Source organism: Haliotis cracherodii, unplaced genomic scaffold (assembly GCF_022045235.1).
Source record: "Haliotis cracherodii isolate W230 unplaced genomic scaffold, xgHalCrac1.p SCAF_3, whole genome shotgun sequence".
NCBI classification, from domain to species: domain Eukaryota; kingdom Metazoa; phylum Mollusca; class Gastropoda; order Lepetellida; family Haliotidae; genus Haliotis; species Haliotis cracherodii.
The window spans coordinates 52265120-52289617 of NW_027266286.1; the positions used below are offsets into that span (position 1 = coordinate 52265120).

Below are 24498 nucleotides of genomic sequence, written 5' to 3' on the forward strand. Positions count from 1 at the left end.
ACAAGATATGTCTAAACCCTTGAAATTGATGTTTCGTTACTGAAACATCCCGACGATGAAGTCTTCCACATCTCTTCCATCCTGAACATTTATTATGCAGCAATGGATGTTCGTAACAATCTTGAAGAAATCCATCCATATCATCTTCCCTTCGGCATCCCATTTTCCCCAAAGACGCATTCTTACTTCAAAGGAAAAATTCAGCCATCTTTGTACGAAGAAAACCTCATCTGTCTGGCAACCCGACATGCACTGCTCCTTCCGGTGCCTCGCTTTGACATATTCTCTGGCTACAACAGCGTCACCGCTGTGCTATTTAGGATTGAGTGGCAGGATGATGAACAGGGCTAATGTACGTCCTCCATCTTAAAGGAGGTCGGTCACACGAAACAGACACACGATGACTGTGATGCGCAGAAGAAATTGCTTGTGTTGACCGTTGTGAAAGCAATCGTGCCGTCGGAACCTGACACTTTGTTTTTTGGGTAGACAGTACGTCTTTCTGTAGATCAATTTAATCACTCACTGAATATTGTATTGCCAGGTTGCCTTGACATGGCACGGTACACAGCGATGTATACAGTTTCCGCTTTTTATAAGGGTCACATTTCGTTGATACGGCCACGCATGAAATCACTAGTGAGTGAGTATGGTTTTTACGCCGCTTTTAGCAATATTCCAGCAATATCACGACAAGTACGCCAGAAATGGGCTTATACCCATGTGAGGAAGCGAACCCGGGTCTTCGGCGTGACTAGCGAACGCTTTAACCACTAGACAACCCTACCGTCCCTAAAGTCACTAGTAGCAACCGGCTTGACACATTGACACAGTGTCAACAGGGTCACGTGGTAATAAAGATTTAAAGGTAGACATCAAGCTTACTTTCCAAGTGCAGGAAACATATTCCCAAAACGAGGCTCATAATCGTTCTATTTTAGTTTTTCTTCACTTGTGTCTTAACTAATAGTCATAAAAGTAGTGTCATAAGCAGAAAATACAATTCAGTTGTACCGCATTAAGGCCAAATGTTACTTTGAGTAGTGGGGGGGGAGGGGGGGGGGGGGGGGCGGTCGGGTAGCCTAGTGGGGGGAGGGGGGGGGGGCGGTCGGGTAGCCTAGTGGTTAAGCGTTGGCTCGTTCGAAGACCCGGGTTCGATTCCCGACATTGGTACAATGTGTGAAGCCCATTTCTGGTGTCCCTGGTGTCGTGATATTGCTGGAATATTGCTAAAAGCGGCGAAAAACCAAACTCACTCTTTCACTTTGAGTATTGCTCCATGGCCTCATTTTACAATATATATATATATATATATTTCCTACTTCATGGTGTAATATAATTGCAGCTCAATTCTATTAAATATGAAGCTGTACCATAACGGAAATCGGTGGTTACAGCCTGTATTCAACCCGTGAAGATCCGTGGTAGAAAAGGTCTTCAGCAACCCATGATAGCCGCAAAAGGCGACTATGCTTGTCGTAAGAGGCGACTAACGGGATCAGGTGGTCAGGCTCGCTGACTTGGTTGATGCACGTCATCGTATCCAAATTACGTGGATCATGATGTTAATCACTGGATTGTCTAGTCCAAATGGAATATTGTTGAGTGCGGCGTTAAACAACAAACAAACACACAAAACATTCTGTATTCATAAAATGATGCGGGAAAGCTTCAAAAAAGCTACATCATTTATCAGATGAATACGACAAACGCATGTTCTCAAAAAGTTTCTCTTCTGGGTAAATGCATTCTAGATTGTAGAATGCTTGTGACGTGAACTCTGGACTGGTATTAAAGATGTAAAGCACCCTGTACAATGAACCTCCCATCCTTTGCGTTTTTGTATACTTGTTTCGTTTGCTTCAATAGTCTTGAATGACACGAGCAATATTGCTAAGTGCATATTTCTCAGTCGTCACAGTATCAGTTTTCCAGTCCATCGGTTGTTGAAACATCAATAGAAGGCGAGGCTAGTTTGGACAAGAGTGCGTTCAGGTCAATAATTCATCTTTATGATGGAATTAATAATTCATAATTGAGACGGACAAAGAGATTTTTATACTTCTAAAATAAGCGATGTTGCCAAATGATATTGGAAAGAGTGATGTGCTCAAAGACTTCGTTGATGTTGAAGATGTTCTGTGGATGAAGAATATGCCACTTTCAAACAATCAGGTCGGATTTTACTTGTCACATGCTGCCGACGCGTGTCTCATTAATTGTCGTTTTTTGGCTCATCTAACCACTAACACCTTATAACCAGCCTCTTGCTCTTGGAACATTGAACGGCGCGCTGCTCTTATAAATGTTGACACTGCGATGCTGATTGTTTGTTTTTGTTTTTGTTTTTTTATAATCCTGCGATATGACGACAGCCTGTATATAACCGAGCCTGGACCGCACAATCCAGAGATTGATATGAGCCACAATCCACGCTGTCAACCAAATCACCGAGCCTGATAACCACTATTACTTACTATGTCAACTATGGAACTTCAACCGCATCCCTTTCCACCGTCATACTGTTATAATCAGATGCTTTATTCATTAAGTGGGCTAAATGATAATAATCCGGTATCATCATAATAATCATTACCCCATGCACCAATTATCATCACCATCACCAATTCACAATAACCACTACCGACATTTGCATATCATATTGTCATCACCACCATCATCACAGCAACACTATGTTTGTGAAGTGTGTGTGTGTGTGTGTGTGTGTGTGTGCGTGTGCGTGTGTGTATGTGTATGTGTGTGTATATTTGTATATGTATGTATGTATGTATGTATGTATGTATGTATGTATGTGTGTATTTGTGTATATGTGTGTATGTGCATGTGTGTATATGTGTGTGTATATGTGTGCGTGTATGTGTGCGTGTATGTGTGTATATGTGTGAGTATGTGTATGTGTGTGTATATATGTGTATGTGTGTGTGTGCGTGAATGCGTGTGTGTGTGCGTGTGCGTGTGTGTGTGTGTGTGTGTGTGTCTGTCTGTCTGTACACCGAATTCCACTCGGATTCCATTTCCTTCTCTGAGAAGACCATTTCGTTTTCACCTGTATAACACTTAAAGTCGTTAATATACACGTTCATTCAGTACAGAACGTTTACAGTCGTCTAAATACATGTATAAAATATGGAACATGAGGAGGCTCATGAGGAACATGAGAAGACACAGGAGGAGAACATGATGAATATGAGTGAATAATAAGCTGAAGGACCTGCAATAGTTTAGGAACGTGTCTTAGAAGGAAGAAACTATAGATCCTTATTTATTCACGCACACCTACAACACAACATTTCTTTCTGTGCTTTTCACTGATTATTTCCACAAATGCGTATTATGAAAACTATTGTCTTTATTTGACATTCGCCATCTATGCCCAGAGCAGTTGTTTGTTAATGAAATTCTATAAGTGACATCGACTACGTAGATTCTTCCACAGAGGTATGAAACGACCCGGGGTTTTTCTATGTCCACAGATGAATGGAAGGGTGATAAAGCACAGCAGAGTGCCAAAAAACAAAACAAAACACGCCATAAACAAGTCACGTAGACAGTGCATGCATTTCATTTAGTCGTGGCACTCAGCAGAGAGAATAGAGATCATTCGGGGCCACCTCGGTTATGTCTTACATCTACAGCTGCTCGGTATCTGTGTTCATGCCATACGGAAGTGTCATTCGGAGCTACGTCGACTATATTCGTCTTTCTTGTAGATAGTATGGTATCTCGTTATGGTATCTCCAATGGATGAAGATTGTTCTGTCTACACAATAGCTGTCTATTTCTTCTCGAAGTAATTTTCCACCTCATGAAGAATGGAATTGGGAGATGGGTGCATTTAGTTTTTTTCTCCTCTTTCAATCAATGCCATGTTACGCTCGTACAAGAAGGCTGTGTAAATAAGACATAGAGTTATTTTTGTTCTAACATCCGTCTGTATCGGGTAACTTATGTGAATATAAGTCACTGTGTTCAACTTACTGTCACTACATACGAGGAGCACTACATGAGCGGAAATCACTTCTCAATAAAATGTCACTACATGTGTTTTTTACGAGCGGTTTTCACTTATGAATACAAAATGAGAATATTTTTCTTTACTTTCCTCTTGTATGTTTTATTTCAACACTGTTATCCTGTGATTACTATATATGTTTGTGAGGACAAAGTACGATAATGACTAGCTATGCCATGTCCATGTTGGTTTATTACTGGCTTTGGTTATAACCAGCTGGTGGAACTAGAATTAAACTGGCCATGGCTGTAGTATATTATAGCTTGTCGTGGACTGTACTATGAGGAATCACGTATAACTAAATTAAAGCGGCAAACACCTTGCAATAAACATAAGGAATATCTGCTGTAAGTCCAGTGTACGATTCCAACCATATATAATAAGCATGAGTTAATGAATCACAATCAAATAGTGGTAATGCCAGCGATAACGCAGGCGATAATTAACAATGATACAAAAGCGACAAAACAATAGAAATCTCTGCATAAAGCAGAATCCTTTCCATATCCAATAGAAAGCTCTGCATAAAGCAGAATCCTTTCCATATCCAATAGAAAGCTCTGCATAAAGCATAATCCTTTCCATATCCAATAGAAATCTCGGCATAAAGCAGAACCCTTTCCATATCCATATCCAATAGAAAGCTCTGCATAAAGCAGAACCCTTTCCATATCCAATAGAAATCTCTGCATAAAGCATAATCCTTTCCATATCCAATAGAAAGTTCTGCTTAAAGCAGATCCTTTTCCAATAGAAATCTGTGCATAAAGCGAAATGGATACATTTGTGAACAAGCAATATCTTGATAATATTAGTCACTCTCTTTCTTTCTATGAAATCACGTTAATGGTTTGTTTTAGATTTGTGAATAAGTGAGGTTGACGCCAAATTGAACAATATTACAGTACATGTCAGACTGATGTGAGAGGAAGGCATGAATTCACGCTTGTGTTAGTCGATACCACTTTGGTGAAATCACTAGCTATGATGCTAGAAACAAAATCAGACCGAAGCTGGGATTCGAACCCTCAGCCATGCACCTCAGGGACCCAACCTAGCACATCTAATTGATACGACTTAGACACCGGGGCCACTATGTAGTTTGGCTGGAATACCCACTCCGAATAATATTCCAAAAGGCGGTGACGAAGAGGGTTACTACCAACTGTCGGGCCAAAAAAAAGCATGCACTTGAAAATTGGATTTCCAAAAAATATTGCAAACGTTACCAAAACGTTCCTAGGCTGAAAACAGTCTCCGAGAAAAAATACATTCTTAAGGTCCAAAGCACAGCTGTGATACCCGTATCAAATACATCACGATCGAATATCCATTTCTTGTTTGGTTCATTTGAAACCACCATCAAACATGGGTGTATAGTTTCTTTTGCTCGGCAGTTTATGTTGGCCTCAAGGAAGACGTGGTGTTTCTTTAATGTTTCATCTTGGAATATTTTTGTCCAAAGAAGCGTAAGCCGGTTATCTTTTGTCAAATCGATACTTAATCAACGTGAGTAAGTGATCGAAGCGTATGGCTTTATACGGTATTTACAAGCATAATGGGTCCGTGATGTATATTTAAATTAATTGGACAATGGCATTACACCTCAGTGGCGACATAAACTCTCATCTCCTTTTCTAATCAAGGTATCACGTCTCAATAAGCTTACCGGCATGAGAATTTAATTTGATAAATATCACGGCCTTTTAATCTTCTCACCAACTGGAGCTCAGTGTTTGATTTAATGCGAAAGTGACGTCTTCTCCCTGCGACAGCTACTACGCTAATTTAATTGAAGTGAGGTTAATTTGATCTTTCTTTTCCCATCTACTCTCATGCCCTTTCCCTGTCTTTAAAACAGATCAATAAGTAAGCTGACAGTAAAATGTCTTGAATATCGCTAAAGGTCGCCATCTTGTTTTTGCCGTGGAGTGACACCTGATCAGCAGTGCCTAAGAGTTCCGGCGAATGCTACTGCGCATGACAAAGTAAGATCTCTGAAATCTCCACAGCAAGTGAAACAGCGTGATATTGCATTGTAATTCATTGGCTGTCGTGACATCGTACAAATGAAATGAAGTTTAGTTAAGGACGGGGGACGCCAGCTGTACATATTAAGCTTTAGTTACAGCCAGCAGCCAGGGCAGTGAAGAGAACACATGCGGCCAAACAATGATGGAATAAATTGCCTCTCATTGACAGATGACGATAGCTTTGTTTTTCGAATATACTTGGGAAAGCATTTTATCAGAGACCATATACCGATTTATAGTCTCTGATTTTATTTATAAATAAATAAAAAAAATTCCAAGTATATTTGAAAAAGACGGATACAATCTTCTATTCCACAGTTCCTATTTATTGCATAAGAAGTTATCCAGAAACCCGAGATATGAAAATAATTGATTTACAATGTATCATGATTCGACTGGGAAATGTGTTCATCAGCCTTAAGCATTTATCTATTCATTTTTTTCTTCATTTGACAATTGTGGTTAAAAGGCTATATGTGACTGTACACATGACCGCTTGTGGTGAGCTTGACGATTCCTAATGATGTCCATGCAACTTGTATTAAGATGGAAACGAATTATATTCACAATATACAACATTGGCCCAAATTACCCATTATTACTTATACATGTATATAGACCAGTAGAAGAGTAACAAGGGACATAGACAGCTAGGCACCACGCGCCAAATATAGCTTTTTGTATAGTTCTTATAATGAACTGTTCAAATTGATGACATACATGTATGAAAAAGCCTGATCTCACGTTAATGTGGCTGATTTGCTAGACCCAGCAGGCAATTAATTCCTGGTTCCAGACGAAGCGAGGGTGACGTCACTGGAGATGTATTGTGGGTCTTTCCGTCTTCATCTTGCGCCATTTCGGGTTTTTCACACGACTTTGGGAACTAAGTTTTCCTTTTACTCTCTCAAATTACACTTATTGCTAGGAAACGGGACACGTTTGATGGCTTAACGATTTTCAGCAGGGTTTGACGAAGTAATGGCTCAGAAAACCGGTATTTTCAAAGCCCATTTAATTTGTCCATTGACGTTAGCGCAAGAAGATGTCACCGCCTCTTATCAAACTATTAATAGATCTATCAGGAGATTATAATATTACTTGTTATAGACTTATACGCGGAAACATTTCGAAAAAAGTGTTAAAAGGAAACAAAATTATTGAAAATTATAAAATCAGGGAATATATTGCACTTTACTGAATTAACTCATGTTAATATTTCTTTCTTATATTTTGCAATACTTATTTAAATTTGATATCGAATTTGCGATATGTTGATTATAGCAAACAAAACACGAAGCTGAAACTGTGTTTTAATTTCATAGTAATACTTCATCTACTTGTCATTTACTGATTATATATATTGCATATGAAACATGATCAAACCATTCTCCTGTACCAATCCCCCAGGTGCCACTGCCGTGCAATGTTTTACTGTTAATGTCTTGGTTCATCTTTATGTCTCTTACTACATAGAGAAACTCGATAGCATAATGGCTTCGACCATAGAGAACACGATATCACGAAATAATTAATGACTTTTTACCAGGTCGTTAGATGGCCACGAATTGGTCATTAATTTATTTATTTTCAAATATGTGCACAAAACAACAGTTCAATTTATATTTTTTACAAAGAATTTATTTTTCGAACAGGAGAATTATATAACTGTAACTGTAATTTAATATGTAATTGGAAATAATTTACAATATACTCATTCAGGTCAGGTGTGCTTGGGTTAAATATTCCTTACGATTTGGGCTAATTTGTAAAATTGGATTTGGATATAAGTATCATTTATCGGCTTGTGATGCAATACAAAGAGACATTTCCAAAAACATCGTTGTAGATTTGTAAAAATGCACATGTTGTAAAACATTTTATTCCTGAAAATCCAACTTTTGGTTGATCAATGTTCTTAATATAATATTTATGCTTCTACGACTAGAGTAATTATTCTTTTTTTTATTAATTAATTAACAACAGTTATATCCATGCTCATTATCAAGAAGCCATTTGCTTAGCACGACACAAAGGATTCATTCGATACGGCTCTTCCAAATGTCTTCATTTAGATGATCTATGACATCTGTGTTGACCCTGCAATGAGCATAGCAGATAACGCGTAATGTTTGTCTGGGAAACTGTTGTGTTAAGTGGCTCCTAAGCAGATATATCATACCACACATATCATAGCATTCTCCAAAACAAGCATCACCTATCAACATAGTGTTCAGCCATACTTCCTTAATATGTTTGCGCAGTTTGTATATTTCTGGAAGCAAACCCCCTTTTTTAGGTTAAACTGATAATGATGGCTGTTCATAGACCTCCCCACGTCCTGAAATGGGTTCCCCATCACTGTTTCCAGTACAAATGTCTATTGTATCCATGTCTGGTGTTCTACTCACATCGCCACTTCACTCTAAACAGTAACATATATCTTAATATACTTGCGTCTCTGTCTGCAACCAAGCTACCTATACACGGTGGCCGATGTTTAACACATGGCCTGATGTATCCACCGTATGACAAGCAGACTGTAATTTCCTAAGTATTCTTGCACAGATCCCTTTTATCATTGCTAGGTCAAGGAAGCACCTGTTACGATCGGTTTCACAGACGTTTTGTGGTTATTCGAATGTGACAACATTTTCCCAAACAACAAAAGCGACAATCATTGATGTTTTGGTGCTGGAATGTCGGCTTAATATCGACAGACCCAGGTTTGCTTCACGGATCATTAGGATATGTCCTTGTTTGTTTGTTCTTTCAGTTAAAAATATTTCTCGCACACTTACTTGTACTGAGAGCTACCTTTGTGCTGACACTGTGTTTGTATGCGTCTCCTACTTGATTCTGTACAAAGTGCGTAACGATAGCATTGTTGTGAAGAAATTAACCATTTCTGTAGTTGCACGCATCGACATAATCAATCATACTGTAGGCATATGACATTTTTTCATTTCATTGAAGTTATCGGTTATCGTTCTGTGAATCTCTTTCATGCATACAGTTTTATTGCTTTGGGGAATTAAACAGATTTAAACAAATACATTCACATTGATTGTATTAATCATAAAATCAGTTTGGGGTACTCAGAACATGTGCGTATTGTCTAGATCTCGGCGTGATCCATTATGATTGCCACAGCTGACACTGTTTTCCTGAAGTGAACCGACTATACTAATGCATGGGAACATAAATCATGCAGTGTGTTACTCTCCTACTTTTATGATGCATGTGGCAAGTTAAATTTGTTTTTCATATTCACACTCTAGACTTCAGTTTCCAACTTAGATTAATGGTATTCCTGACATGCGTAGGCACCCCTTGGCTCCAGCAAGTATATATATTCATATATACAGCCGTTTCAGTTAACCTAATGTTAGAGGGGTACAGTGTATGAGACGTTTCTTCAAAACGGTGCTGATATCATCCTTGTCAGCCCGCTAATGTATTCGGTATGTTAATAGAATCTGATGCATTTTTAACCTAACAAAGCACTGGGATGGATTTAGATTTATCTATCCGTATCTCGGTTCACTAACTTTGTCGTAAAAAATGCAACATGAATTTTTGTTGCAAAAGTGGAATGCTGACCACATAAATTGTCCAACAGGGAATATATAATGGGTCAAAGCACAGGATTGTACACCACATAACAATTCAGTACATGAAACGGAATAGATCACAGTTTCATTATTGCTGAGCGATGTTTCAGATGCATACGATGACTTAATGTATATCAACGACATCAGTTTCAAACGAGTACGCTTTAGATGTGTGTACTAATAACGATAGAATTACTGGCCTGGCTATCAGGAGGAAGGTTGTCTGACTGGCATCGATGGCTAGCATATCAAAGGGAAGGCTATTTGACCAGCATCGCTGGCTAGCATATCAGGGGGTGGGGGGGTGGGGGGTGGCGGGTGGGGTGTGTGGTGGGGGGAGGGGGGGTATTTGACTGGCTGCATCAGTGAGAAAGTTATTTGACTGTCGTCACTGGCTAGCATATCAATGGGAAGGTCATTTGACTAGAAACGCTGGCTAGCGTATCAGTGGGGAGGTCATTTGCCTAGCATCGCTAGCTAGCATATCAGAGGGAAGAAAAATATATCTCAGTTAGTCAGCTCGTCAAGCCGAATACCCGAGTGAGAGTACAGTGTGTAAATACAAAATCCTTTCCATATTCAGAAGAAATCTCTGCCCAAACCAGTCGATTGTACGATTCCGACTATGTCATGAGCATGTGTCAAATAGGGATGATACCAGGTGTTCGCGAAAAGCCCATCGCTGTTTAACCCCGCTGTTTAACCCAGCTGTTATATTGTTGGAATAGTGCTGGGGTGACGTAAAACTCAAGGTCACTAAATGTTAACATCAGCTCCCAGGGAGGCTCTCTCTTTCTCATCTAGCCTCATATGATCATACCTATTCGTATATACACACTGCTTATGTGGAATGTCAGCTTACGTGATACCTTAAAGTATTGTTAAACGCTTGACTAAGATCATCAAGCCATTCGCTGTCTATGGTATTTACAATAATAGGTATAGTCGTTCACTTGTATTAATAAGCTCTCCTTTATTGTCCATTTATGAGTTGCAGGTCAAGAAATGTTAGCCAGTGGAAATGATTGATTTGATAGATGAGTTCTTCTACCTCAACGAAAGCACTTCTGTAATGACGACACTGATGCTTGCATAATGCAGCTATCGAATACAACTCGATCTCACTCTCTCGCCGAGGTCAGTCAGAGTTATATAAAGGGTCCTCACAAAAGCTGAAATGCACCTAAAAATGAGAATGTATAATGCCTTTTTAATCAATTATAGCATTTTGTTCGTGAAATGAAATCATTTCTGCTTCGGATTCATTTGTTCGGGCACCTTAATAGGATTAGCTGACTATCCATTATGGCAATCGATATTGTTAGATATTGGACCATCTTGGTAAGTAGTTATGTATAGGGAAGGCAGCCTGCTATGTACGTCTGTATGTAGAGCATACGGGGATATGCATAAACACCATGACATGAAAAATTGTATGTATATTTATTTCAACAAAAGTTTTATCATTCATGCTGAACGAGAAAAATGCAAAATGGTTAGTCATAGTTTTGAATCTAAAGGTAAGACGGGAATTGTATGGCTGACATTATCAACATGAGGAAGTTAGGGTGTGTGTGTGTGCTTGGTGATAAAAATCTATTTGACCTTGATATTGGTCCCGTATAATATCTCCTGCGGGTCGCCTTATGTGGCTGTGATGATTAAAGCACGCGGGGCGTGTACATTGGGTTGGCTTTAATGGCTGCACACTGGCATACTGACTTTGATATGTTTGAAAGTTGTAACACACAAACAATAACAGCATAAGCAGAGTCTCTCTACGCCAGGGCCCACTTGCACAAAACGATCTTAGCGCTAAGGCTATTGTAAGCCTCTGTTAAAGTATGGGTTAAGATCAGCTTAGCGCTAAGATCGCTTTGTGCAAATGGGCCCAGAGCTGTGGACTATGCTGTGATTTTTTTATGATATTGGAAATGTTTCTTATCGCTTTTATTAACATCTACAGCAGCTGTAGAAATAGCAATAGTGGTATTGGTAACATCAACAGCAGCTGTAGAAGTAGCAATAGTGGTAACATCAACAGCAGCTGTGGAAATAGCAATAGTGGTATTGGTAACACCAACAGCAGCTGTAGAAGTAGCAATAGTGGTAGTGGTAACATCAACAGCAGCTGTGGAAGTAGCAATAGTGGCAGTGGTAACATCAACAGCAGCTGTGGAAGTAGTAATAGTGGTATTGGTAGCATCAACAGCAGCTGTGGAAATAGCAATATTGGTATTGGTAACATCAACAGCAGCTTTAGAAGTAGCAATATTGGTATTGGTAACATCAACAGCAGCTGTAGAAGTAGCAATAGTGGTAGTGGTAACATCAACAGCAGCTGTAGAAGTAGCAATAGTGGTATTGATATCATCAACAGCAGCTGTAGAAGTAGCACTAGTGGTAGTGGTAACATCAACAGCAGCTGTAGAAGTAGCAATAGTGGTATTGATAACATCAACAGCAGCTGTAGAAGTAGCAATAGTGGTAATGGTAACATAAACAGCAGCTGTGGAAGTAGCAATAGTGGTATTGATAACATCAACAGCAGCTGTAGAAGTAGCAATAGTGGTAATGGTAACATCAACAGCAGCTGTGGAAGCAGCAATAGTGGTAATGATAACATCAACAGCAGCTGTAGAAGTAGCAATAGTGGTAGTGGTAACATCAACAGCAGCTGTAGAAGTAGCAATAGTGGTAGTGGTAACATCAACAGCAGCTGTAGAAGTAGCAATAGTGGTAATAGCAGAAGCTGTGGCAACAGCCCAAAATAATACGTCCATCATCGAACCCAGATATGGGGCAAGGTACCTTGAAAACCTGTAAAATGATGTCACACAACTGCAACCTGTATTGAAGCAGGACGTGATTACCAAAGTACGACAGTGATAGGTGGAGGTGAGTTGAAATTGGGTTTAACGTCGCGTGCAAGATTATTACACTTATATATGTGGCTGCTTGTACTAATCCTTGTTTTAGCCCCTTAATTGCAAGCACCAGACAGGGTAACAACAAGCACAATATTTTAACGTCTTTTGGTATGACGCAGCCGGGGATGGAACCCGGACCTTCCGCTCTCCGGGCGGACGCTCTACCATTAGACCACGGAGGCGGTCACTACACTGATAACATGTTTATCATATTGTTTCAGTGCAGACTGATATCTGATTGTGGCATCAGCGTTATCTAAAAAAACACATAAACTACCTGATCTTAGTGGGTGCTATACCTCACAGGCGTGTTGCTGTAATAATTCTATTAACTTAAACACGACACATATTACCACAATGTTCGAGCCCTTTTCCGGAGAGAGAGGTCTGCGACGGCAATAAAGTACTCTACCGCTGACAGTTATGCCCTTATGTCATTGACACTGCTGGCAAGCCAAGATTGTGGACAAGTGTCACAGTAACTTGTCCCTTCGCTGTTAGACCATCACATGTTTATCAGATAAGTTTATTATTATGACTGAGATTAGTTGAATTGTGAAGGACTAGACGCTTCCCTATCACCTTCTTTGCCAAGCCGGTTTGACCCTGGGTCTGAGTTTATCTCGGCTTCAACACGCGGACACAATACATCGGCTTTTCCTCAAGCAGCTACCTAGCTTTTTGCTTGACGGATTTAGCGAGGAGGATCTAGGCAAAGGATGTATACGCAGGCCTTCCCAAGGTAAGACGCTTATTGCTTTTGTTTCTTTTAGGTCTGCGACAACCACGTGGAATCCATGCATTGACGGATGTTTACTCTGTGGGAACTGGTGTTTAGATATACGACTGTGTGACGTAACGTATTTGTCGGGACATTTAAACTTTTACTGCAGAACCAAAGCTTGTTAGGAGAATGCATTGCCCTTGGTCGCTCCTTGGCAGTGGGGTTTTGGCACGTGGTGAAAGGCCAAGGTGTTAAGAGGGATATAGCGTATCTATTTATAAACAAGCATTGATTGGGTTGTTGGTAACTTATACCATTCTACATTGTACCTCTTACAGAGATGTGGTATTCTAACCCAATGAAAAGGCATACGAAGAGATATTATCTCTGTTAATATCAAAGGGATTGGTTTCAGCATCTGCCTTTACAGTGCAACCATAGAAACTTGCACGTGTTATATCTTTTAGCATGGGTTCTCCGGTAGCTCTTCATATTATAGATGATGAAAACCACTTGGAATGTATAATTGGTAAATGTATGTAGAAATGAATGTTAAAAGTCTATGTGAAACTTTATGAATGGACATATAAGAATCATTGTACAAACCATTGGAAATTTCATGTTTGAATTGGTCCCCAACAACCAATGTCAGTCGGAAGAGTTATCTAAATGTTTGTTTGTTGTTTAACTCCGCACTCAGCAATATCTCAGCTATATGACGTCGCTCTGTAAATGATCGATTCTGGAACAGACAACATTGTGATTGACACCATGACACCATCTTTACATTTGGGATACGATGACATACACCAATAAAGTCGACTAACATCACCATCCGATCCTGTTAGTCGCCTCTTACGACAAGCATGCGTTTTTGAAGACCAATTCTAACCCGGATCTTTACAGGTCTTGATATGAATCGGGTGGTCGGACTATAACTTAGTTGATTGCGTGTCATTGTACCCGACGGCGTGGGTGGTTGTTCATTATATCAATCACTTGGCTGTCTGGCCTTGAATCGATTATTAGCCATACGGTTGGAGAATTGCTGAGTGCAGTGTTAAACAACAAAACAAACACAACATATTCTGATAACTGTGGCGTTGAAAGTACACACTCAAGTGTTCAGAACACAATAAATTGTGTGGATTGTTTTTTGTCAGACTAATAATAACCATTGTTTGACCTGTATCCACACGTTTATTGAATGTGTTGGTATAACAATATAACCATATGTCATTGACGGGGTGTACAGGCCAGTGTTAACATTAATCACCATCTTGATTGGCTGTGCGATACAGATAATCACTCTCTGGCACCTGTGACATTTCCCGTAGCGCTGCACGTCGGCTTCCCACCCAGGTGAGGATTAATGCTGAAAGGTAGTCACTACATTATGGAGTTGCTGACAGCGTTAATCGACAACGCCGAACAGGACTAGTAGGTTCTGCATCGGTTGCTTGACCTTTCGCACTGCGCAACCGAGGCGAAGGGCCATTAAAAAGTGTCACTTCCGGTCCACGCTATTATGGCGACTGTGATGGATAATAACTGAATACGATCACGAGGCCTCGTGGTGCAAGCAACACACGGACAGAAGCTGCTAATTACCCGATGGCGATAACAATGTCGTCAGGATATAATTAGCAACAGTGGTACGCGCACATTCACGGAATAATGTAATCAAATATATTGAACGTACGCTAGTTACACTGACCGCATCGGGTGACAAGTGGCTCATAAACACGTCCGGGGTTGAGACTAATAGTTGTTGGTCGATTGGGACCAAGGCGGCTAATAATGTAGCTGACTGAAGACTCATATTTTCTTGCGTTGTCGTGTTTTAGATGATGTTCATGTTTAACACGCTTTGTACTTTTTGAGACTTGTTGCTTCATTCTAGACGCAAGACGCATCGCATCTTGAGTGTAATATCTTCTTCTCGCGTCCAGTCACAGATACATTCGTAGAGAACATATTTCAAATCACATCAGCCCATCCTATATTGTTTAAATATTAAATAAAACAAGATTAATGTTTCCACCTACATGTACAGTGCTCTCTTAAAAATACCCCTTTTGTTTGTAGCTGGAACTAATAAATTCATTCTTCATTTATTTCAAAGGATTTATTTTTTACTTTTTGAATATTGACTTGCCTTTGTATGTGTTTGTTACGCGAGGCCCCAGTGGGCAGGATACTCTAACCTTTTCGCGAACACCTGGTATTTGTTAGTGATTCGTAATCACATGCGTACTGTCGGAAGCGTCAAATTGACTCTGCTTTTTGCAGAGATTTCTTATGATTATGGAAAGGGATTTGTCGTTTGTATTATAAGTTCCAACGGAATATTCCATTTTTATCAAACCAATGTAAATACAGTAGCGTATAGCTAAGGCGTTGGCTCAATCGAAAATATGTGGGATTTGTATCGTTATTAGACCATATTACCTATAAGAAATGTGCACGTGGTTACATGTCTTACATGGTGCATTGTGATAATGCTGTTTGAACTAACTCTCTCGTTGTATTGGTATTTAATAGTCAAGTGGGTACAATGTGACAAGCCCATTTCTGGAGTCCCCCGCCATGATATTGCTTGAATGTTGCTAAACGCGGCGTAAAACCATACTCACTCATTCACTGTAGTCAAGGCCTCTTAGGGCCCTTGTGGGGATTCTGGGTGAGAATAGGTACCCATTGCATCGTCCTTGTAATAAAACCCCAATACAATGGGCACCGGGAGGTTTTGGCTTCTGTGACGTGGCTCTTTGTGTGTCAACGTGCCCCGATGGCATGTGTTGGTGTTCATGCTATCAATCACTGGCTTGTACTGTGAAAACTGGTTGATTTACGGCCGCTCTTGCTGGATATTGTGACTGCTGCGTGAAACAACATCCGCATTCCCCAGTCTGGAGTCGTTCATAACGTTCTGCCACGTAAAGCTGTGGAGGTTTAAAATTATATAATTCAGTTTTACGAAAATATTCTTTCTCACTTCTACAGGCTTTGAATGTACCTTATATCATCAACCTTCACGAACGCTATCTGAATTAATTGTTCTGAAGCATTCACGTTAGTTTTATCGTCTTACTTTAGCTATTAGTACGTTTTCCAACGATTAATAGTTTTGTGGCACTTTTGAGCTCATTTACAATGCAATGCAACTCTGTGACTTCATACCACGTCATGCTATATTAACACTGGCACATTTATGCGAGGGCACGATTCGGTTTGAAGGACTAGGTCACTTGAATGCGTAATCACCTCTGCTCATGTCAGAAATCAATAGACTGGAGCCCAGTCTATGGGTCATCTAAAAACTGGATAGGTCACATTCAGACCTTGCTTAATCAGCATGTATTTCCATCTAGACGGCTTGAACAAGAATCTCTTATTGAAAGTATGATAATGAAGGCTTGTAGCCGCTGAAGTGTTTCACAGGTCATGACAGCGCTACCATTGCAACATCCTGCTATCCTTGCAGCACTTTTATATTTCTTAAAAAGGATTGAAATTAGTTTTGTTTTCAGGGATTCTTGAAGTGATTCGCAGGACGTCTATGCGGGGCATCGATCCACTGACTACTTCTCTGGCAATTCTATGTCATCCTCATCTTCCTAGAAATATGCATATATTTAACCAGTCGTGAAACGTTTTTACCATTTTCATTATCTCATGTCCATTTGACAGAGGGCAGATTTATCTTCTATAAAACAGATTTTTGTGATAAAGATGAAATGATACTGTAGTCATGGTAACTGTGGCGAAAGCCTGAATCCTATGATGTTTCAATGTCTTTTTGATGTCTCTCGAAGAACTATGTCTACATGCAGTGTATGTCCACAGTTCCAATCCGCAAAGGTGTTTACATTTCTGTTATTCATTGTAATGATTTTGTGACTGTCTTTAATGATTGAGTTAGAACTAGATACATGTTGATACATATAACTGCCATCGCGTCGCGTGGGATGACTCAAGAACGGCTCACTGATAGTACAAATGTCAAAGTCTATCGTGTGTATGGCGTCAGGTGTTCATATTCTTAAAAAAATGTGATTTGAGAAGAATTAGTCACTTGTAATAGTCGAGTTAGATAACTCATAGTCTAAAACTGATAGGTCATAATAATTAAGAGAAGGACTTGATGAAGTTATGAGTTCATCAATCGTTTAGATGTGCACACAGAGAGCACTTGTCAAGATAGATCAGGTTTATTTAAATGCGTGTACATTTTGTGTCACTGAGAAAGTCAAACCTCGGTTTACCTTGCTTCCCGTCTCACGCTGCACTGCTTGCCCTATCTAGTGGGGGTAATAACCCGAAAGGTTCACCATAATTTATGGAATATACTTTAAAACTGTCAGGAAGAATTCGCATTGAAGTTTTTTTTAAATTGAAAATATGTAGAAATACTTAGGTGTTAAGCTGAAGAGCTTAAGCCCAATTTAACTCAAGTGCACTTATTCTTCAAAGAAAAGGGAAGAGTTCTGAGTTAGGCGCTCGTAAATATCAAGCTGTGATACATACATCATGTTCAAACTTGTTTTGTTGAATACTATTTTGCTTTGCTCGTATACTTCTCATTGCACATTACTACATGTCAGTATGACCCTTTTCAGCAACCCATCCTTGTCGTAAAAGGCGACTAACGGGATCGGGTGGTCAAGTTCGCTCACTTGGTTGATGCATGTCATCGTATCCCAATTGCGTAGATCGATGCTCATGATTGTCTGGTCAACTCGACTATATACAGACCGCCGTCATAAGGTGGCATATTGCTGAGTGCAGTCATTATTAGTCCCGTTGTATATAGACTCCTGGACAAGCAAACCTGTGATTGATACCTTGAGCACCGTTACGATGCCCATAGGACACATCCAGGTTATATATACACCTTGCCCCAGATAATAATGTTCTTCATCTCTGACGGCAAGCAGAGTGTACTGAGGACATATCCTGTCTTGATAACCCCACATGTTTTATCTACTTTAGTAGAAAAGCCATCCTTCACATCTCCTGAGGCCGTTATGCTCTGGTTGTGATAAAAAATATGGCCCCCACATGAGTAAACTTTTATGAGCAGATCATTTGAGGAGATAGTGCCTGATAGAACATCAAATTACAGCACGATAATGTGCACCAATATACAGATTCAGAACATGATGTACACAGAAACGAGCCCCGAACATGAGCAATACACTTTTACTGTATGCATCGTTTGGTAGGGGTAAGTGTACTCACTAGTGACGGTATCGTATGTAAGGCGGTCTTGTGTTCCGTCTAGTGACATGATGGATTAAAGTGTCGTGCTGAAACTACTTTTTAGTGTTGTGTAGAAACTACTGGCTTAATAAGCATTCCCCCTCCACCCCACCCCCACCACCACCCCCACCCCCTCACCCTGGTTCTTTTGGTTTGGCCGGGGGCATCGACGACTGAGCTGTTTTATCTCTTGACAAGCTCACTTGCATAACATCAACAGACTGGAGGGGAAATATGGTTGTCATGAGTGTTAAATGACCTTTACGCAGCGATTCATACATGTCCAGTTGAGTGGTGTCTGAAGCCTTCATCTTCATCTTCACACACAGACTGACAGACAGACAGACAGACAGACACAATCTGAACAGAAACGGGGGGCATCGTACAACATCAGTTTGTACGTTCTGAAGACGTCCATCGCGAGAGACTGAAAAGGACGTGTCAGAACCTGAAACATGATATTTCTTTTTGCCTTTCGTTGAAAGTTGATCTACACCATGATATGCAGGTATATGGTTCCCCTCGTGTAGCATATATTATCCTTCACGTCATTCTAACAAACATTTCCTTCTCATTGCACCTGACAGGGACAAATCCGTTTCGTCATCCATGACACCACATACACCGTTCCGTCAATTTGATTTAATGTTAGGGTTCTACGAAATATATTTAAAGTGTTGGAATTTGACGCACAGGGTGAAATTCGAAGATGTAAGAAAATACGTTTTAGTCAAAGTCGTAATAGAAGCAGTAGTTATATCTATTATTTTGGTAGTAGTAGTAGTAGTAGTAGTAGTAGTAGTAGTAGTAGCAGTAGTAGTCGTAGCAGTAGTAGTAGTAGTAGTAGTAGTAGTACCCTGAAATATATATCCTATATATCCCATGCAAGTCTATAATATTTGGCAAGTCTAGATTACTAGATTGCTGCAGTTTTTGAAAATGATGAACGTCTCTGGGCTCTTTTTTATATATTTTATAACTATAATTTATCATTAATATATGTTCATTTCAGAAACTAGATGTTAGTCTATAGCAGTGGAAGTAGCACTTATAGTAGTTGTTGTGACCGCAATTACAGAAGAAGGATAAGCAATAGCCTAACGACAACAGAAGCATCAGAAAGAATAACTATTGATTGTGGTCGTTGCAGTAGTGACAGTACTACCAGCAACAGCAACAACGCAATTGAAGCAACGTCCGTGATGGTAACACTGACTGTGGTAGTAGATGTTGTAGCCGATGGAGACGTAAAGTATACGATGTTGCAGAAGGTCTTGGCGCATTTGTGCACCTATGCTCATTTCCTTACCTAAACCGTAGACAGGATTAAGTAGCCTGTTCTGTGCACTTTGTATCTACTTATCGACCACAGTTACCGTGGCACATTGCATTGCAGAGGACACACTTTTTATGGACCAACTAGTTGATAAATTGTTCCAACGCGCTTTCAAACAGCCACGTGTGATAAACTGTATCAAGATCACTAGCTTAAAACAATACCTCCCTTTAATGCCGCCAGTTGTCTGAGCCATCAATTACAACCGAAATAAAATAAGACACACGACCTTCCGAATCGACCGGTTTGCCTTTAAGCCCCTCCATAGCAGTATAAGTCAATAACAGTGATCATTAAAAGACTAACTGCCGACAAACCTGGTGGGGTGATTATATGTGATTATACCCCCGGAAATACTCCGGCTTAACATCCACATAAACACGGCCTGAGTCGGACTATTTCACGCGATTTGAGCACATTTGTCGGTTGTATTCAGCGGCTGTAGACTTACAGGAATCCGACATGGACCCCAAACTCAAGAAATAGGAATTTATGTATTCTTTCATTCGCGAACGTTCCCACAAAGTCGTCGTGATCTGATTACATATTTAAGGGGTACCCGGTACTCGGAAAGGTCACTTCCAGGGTCATTTAACCCCGCCATCTCACTCGGGTGGATCAAATATCACTCCGCGGTGTAGTGTTTCTTGCCTAGAGTGAAAGGGCTTTGTCGACGTCCAATGTATGAATACAATTAAGCTAATCCGGCTTAATTGCCCTCCAATCACAAGGTCGGAAAGTTCTTTGGTAAAATCGAATCTGATAAGGACTGAACAAGGTATATCGGCAATCATTTTGAAAACAGCCAGTACTTTGTTTGAATCATTGTATTATACATCAAACCCTGCATGACAGGTCAAACATATTCATCAGTGGTTGCTGCGGCTGGCATGTCGGTAACACTATTGTGTGGAATATGCACTACATAGTCGAAATTGTACAATAGATTCTGCTTTTAGCAGAGATTTCCTTTTGGTCGTTGAAAAAATGTTTTTGTCATTGTTGTTGATATTTGCATTGTCTTATTGAGGTGAGGTGAAATGAGGTTTAACGTCGCGTCCAAGATTATTGCACTTATATAGCTACGTGCATGCACGTGTGCGTGTGTGGCTGCTTGTACTAGTCCGGACTGATTTAGCCTGTTTATAGTGCTAGCCCACTGAGATACCATGCCGCAGTTTAACATGAATACCCCACTCAGACACAGTATACTGACTCCGAGCCGACCAGTCCTTGTTTTAGCCCCTTAATGCCGAGCGCCAGACAGGGTAACAACAAGTACCATCTTTTAACGTCTTTTGGTATGACGCGGCCGGGGATCGAACCCCGGACCTTCCGCTCTCCGGGCGGACGCTCTACCATTAGACCACGGAGGCGGTTTCCTTCAAAATGACAATGTACCAAACAACAAGGCAGTATGTACATACAGTTCCTCAACATTATTTGTGATGTCACTCCGCCCTGATCGACCACCGGCCTCTTCCTCACATGCCAACTCATGTCAAGAGAAACACGACACCATGTAAATACCATTATGTCACATTAATCCGATACCATCTCACAAACAAGTCCTTAAACCCGACACACACGTTCCGGGGACCTAAAGCCGAGAGTCTTGCAGGCATTTAACATCCGGGCACTCATCTATGATATCTCCTGCACGTTTCAAGTGCGCTGTCAGACGTTATAGACAACGAAAGGCGATATAGAGGGAAGGGACATGCTATCAGGTTCACGAAGTGATGTCTTCAAGAAGGAAATAGCTATCTAATGATTGAAACTGGGGCATGATAACGCAGTAAAAATATATTCGAGAATAACATTTTTGTGAAGTTGGTGAGGTGAAATGAGGTTTAACGTCGCGTCCAAGATTATTGCACTTATATAGCTACGTGCATGCACGTGTGCGTGTGTGGCTGCTTGTACTAGTCCGGACTGATTTAGCCTGTTTATAGTGCTAGCCCACTGAGATACCATGCCGCAGTTTAACATGAATACCCCACTCAGACACAGTATACTGACTCCGAGCCGACCAGTCCTTGTTTTAGCCCCTTAATGCCAAGCGCCAGACAAGTACCATCTTTTAATGTCTATTGGTATGACACAGCCGGGGATCGAACCCCGGACCTTCCGCTCTCCGGGCGGATGCTCTACCGCTAGACCACGGAGGCGGTCTGTCTCATTGAGGTATCAGGGGTATACATGTCTTATGTATACCTTTCATTGCATCACAACACGTCAGTATACCCGTTTCAGCAACCCATGCTTGTAGTTAGAGGCGACTATTGGGATCGGGTGGTCAAGGTCGCTGACTTTGTTTGAAGCATGTCATCGTATCCCAATTGCGTAGATCGACGTTCATGATGTCAATCACTTGATTCTCTGGTCCAGGCTCAATTATTTACAGACCTCCATCATAATGCTGGAATATTGCTCAATGCAGCGTTAAACAACAAACAAACAAACAAGGTCATCAGGGGTATAATGATCAGGACTGGTCCAAATTCACAATTTTCTTTTTAATCCAGTACTTTTGTTTTGCTGTTGTTTTACGCCAATGTCATCAATATTCCAGCTTGAACTTTACATAAAGAAATTATGCGATACATGCGTTTTCAAGAACAATGCCCACGCACATCTCAATTTCAATACAATTTGAATTTGCATTTCAATTTCAATTTTCTTATGCCATGACATTTGATGACAACAAACATGTCGGAGCAATATCTATAGTTGTCATGTGACATGATTCCACATTTATCAAATGCTGGAGATAGGAAAACTGATACTTTCGGATGTAAAATGTAACATTATCTCACTCACTCACTCCGGGTCATCGTTGGCTGGGTGGGTGATGCTGTAGAAGGCCATTGCTTCTTGCAATCCACCATTTGTCCATAACCAATGTTGTCTGGAGTAAGTAATCTGACCTCTGTATTTGCATATTTAATGAGTAATTCCACATATCACGCGACAGCCGGAGCTGGGGGGAGTTGTTACTTATTCTGGAAATGCTACCATCGATACTGATATCTCTGATCTCTGAAAGTATGTCATAAATAAATAAACATGCATACAGAATTCATTATTCCAGCCTTATTATTGAAATACCAGGCTGGATTAGTGAAAGGGGGACTTGACAGTTGAAGCTAAATCAAGCATGGCGTTTTTATTTGCCGTTCATTACGAAGAACTATTTTCATTGCAGTACTCTTTTTTTTATCTTTTTGAGTGATTGGATCTCCATAGTATGGTTTCCTACATCTGGTGTATAATCAGTCCTTGGACAAATCGAATATCGTTGAGGCTTCCCCAGCACGCAGAGTACCGTTATGAAAATAGTACGTTATTGATTTTGTGCAAGTAAGATGTTTGTATGTATTTTCAATGAGAACGAAGGCCAAGTCACCTGTTTCTGGATTCTCGCGTTAAAAAGGTTCACAGAAAACAGAATTTTGTTATTAAATAAGGCTACCATGCTATTTGAAAGTATTTTTGGAGCGTAGTTTTGTTTAAAAGCTAATATGGAAGCAACTAAGGAAGACTTTTATTAAATGCAATTCGCTTTTTATCTTTTTGTCAACTTTATCCAATTATAATTAAATATGGGCATGTCGTTTATTGTAGAAGCTGTCGTTATGGAGAAAGTAGTTTTGTTACAGTCGTTAAATATAATATTTCCACAAGTGATCGTTAAATATTAATGGCACTTATACATGTTTCATCCTTAGGCAACTCACGTTGTTCCCGACAGGCCACAATCAATACAAAAGCACTCGGAGTGGAATCGAGTTCAAAGAATTCATTTCAATTGATTGGAACGTAAGACAAATCGGTCGGAAGTGATGCGTAGACAAACACAAAGAGGTCGGATTTTAGAATCTATGTGAGGAAAAGTTCTCATTCAATCATTCAGTCAGAGTGAGTATTATGAACGTTGTGATAGGGATTGCACAGGGTTGTCCTGTATGCCCATGCACGTTTCTATCATTGACATGTATTTTTACAGTTCTGTGATGTTGTAGTTTCTGTCCGAGCGTCGCCATGAGTGAGTGAGTGAGTGAGTGACGTCTAACAGTGACTGTGCAGCTAAATCACGCTTAATTGATGGACACTGAAAGCATTCAGTCTGAAAAGTCAACGCAGAGATGTCCCCGTCCAATTAAACTCATTTAGTTATTTTAACCAACCGATAACCACTATAGTCCCATTTACAAGGTACATGTGGGTTGTGGAGCTTGGGTTGGGATATGAGTGCTTGTTTGGGTGGGGATGGAGTAATGGCCTAGTGTTGGGTCGTAATATTTATCTGTCGGGATATGTGAATACGTGCGTCCGTGAAAGCACACTTTATCACCCACTGTGGTATGTTTCGAACAGTGATTAACCTCACTCACTCACTCTCCCGCCAAGGGTGCTGCCCATCAACGCGTCCTCATATCACGTGACACCGGATACGGTGCGTGATAACATGCCGGATGTGCCGGGCTCATTGTTATCTATTCGTCAAGTGTTGATATTACTGAATGACATGGACCTCCATATTCAGTATTCTATGTTAAC

At 40.3% G+C, this 24498-nt stretch overlaps 1 protein-coding gene across 13 annotated transcripts in view; it reads left to right on the forward strand.

Moving 5' to 3' along the window:
* Positions 1–24498, forward strand: part of LOC139474225 (CUGBP Elav-like family member 2) — a 230921-nt gene that overhangs the window by 127060 nt on the left and 79363 nt on the right. The window contains exon 1 of one of the 13 annotated variants that reach the window (XM_071257141.1): positions 13271–13352. The exons of the other annotated variants lie outside the window; for them this stretch is intronic. Within the exon in view, the coding sequence (XP_071113242.1) occupies positions 13330–13352 (23 nt within the window). The 5' untranslated portion in view covers positions 13271–13329. Of the gene's footprint in view, positions 1–13270; positions 13353–24498 lie in introns of those variants that run through there. 13 annotated transcript variants of the gene reach the window in all.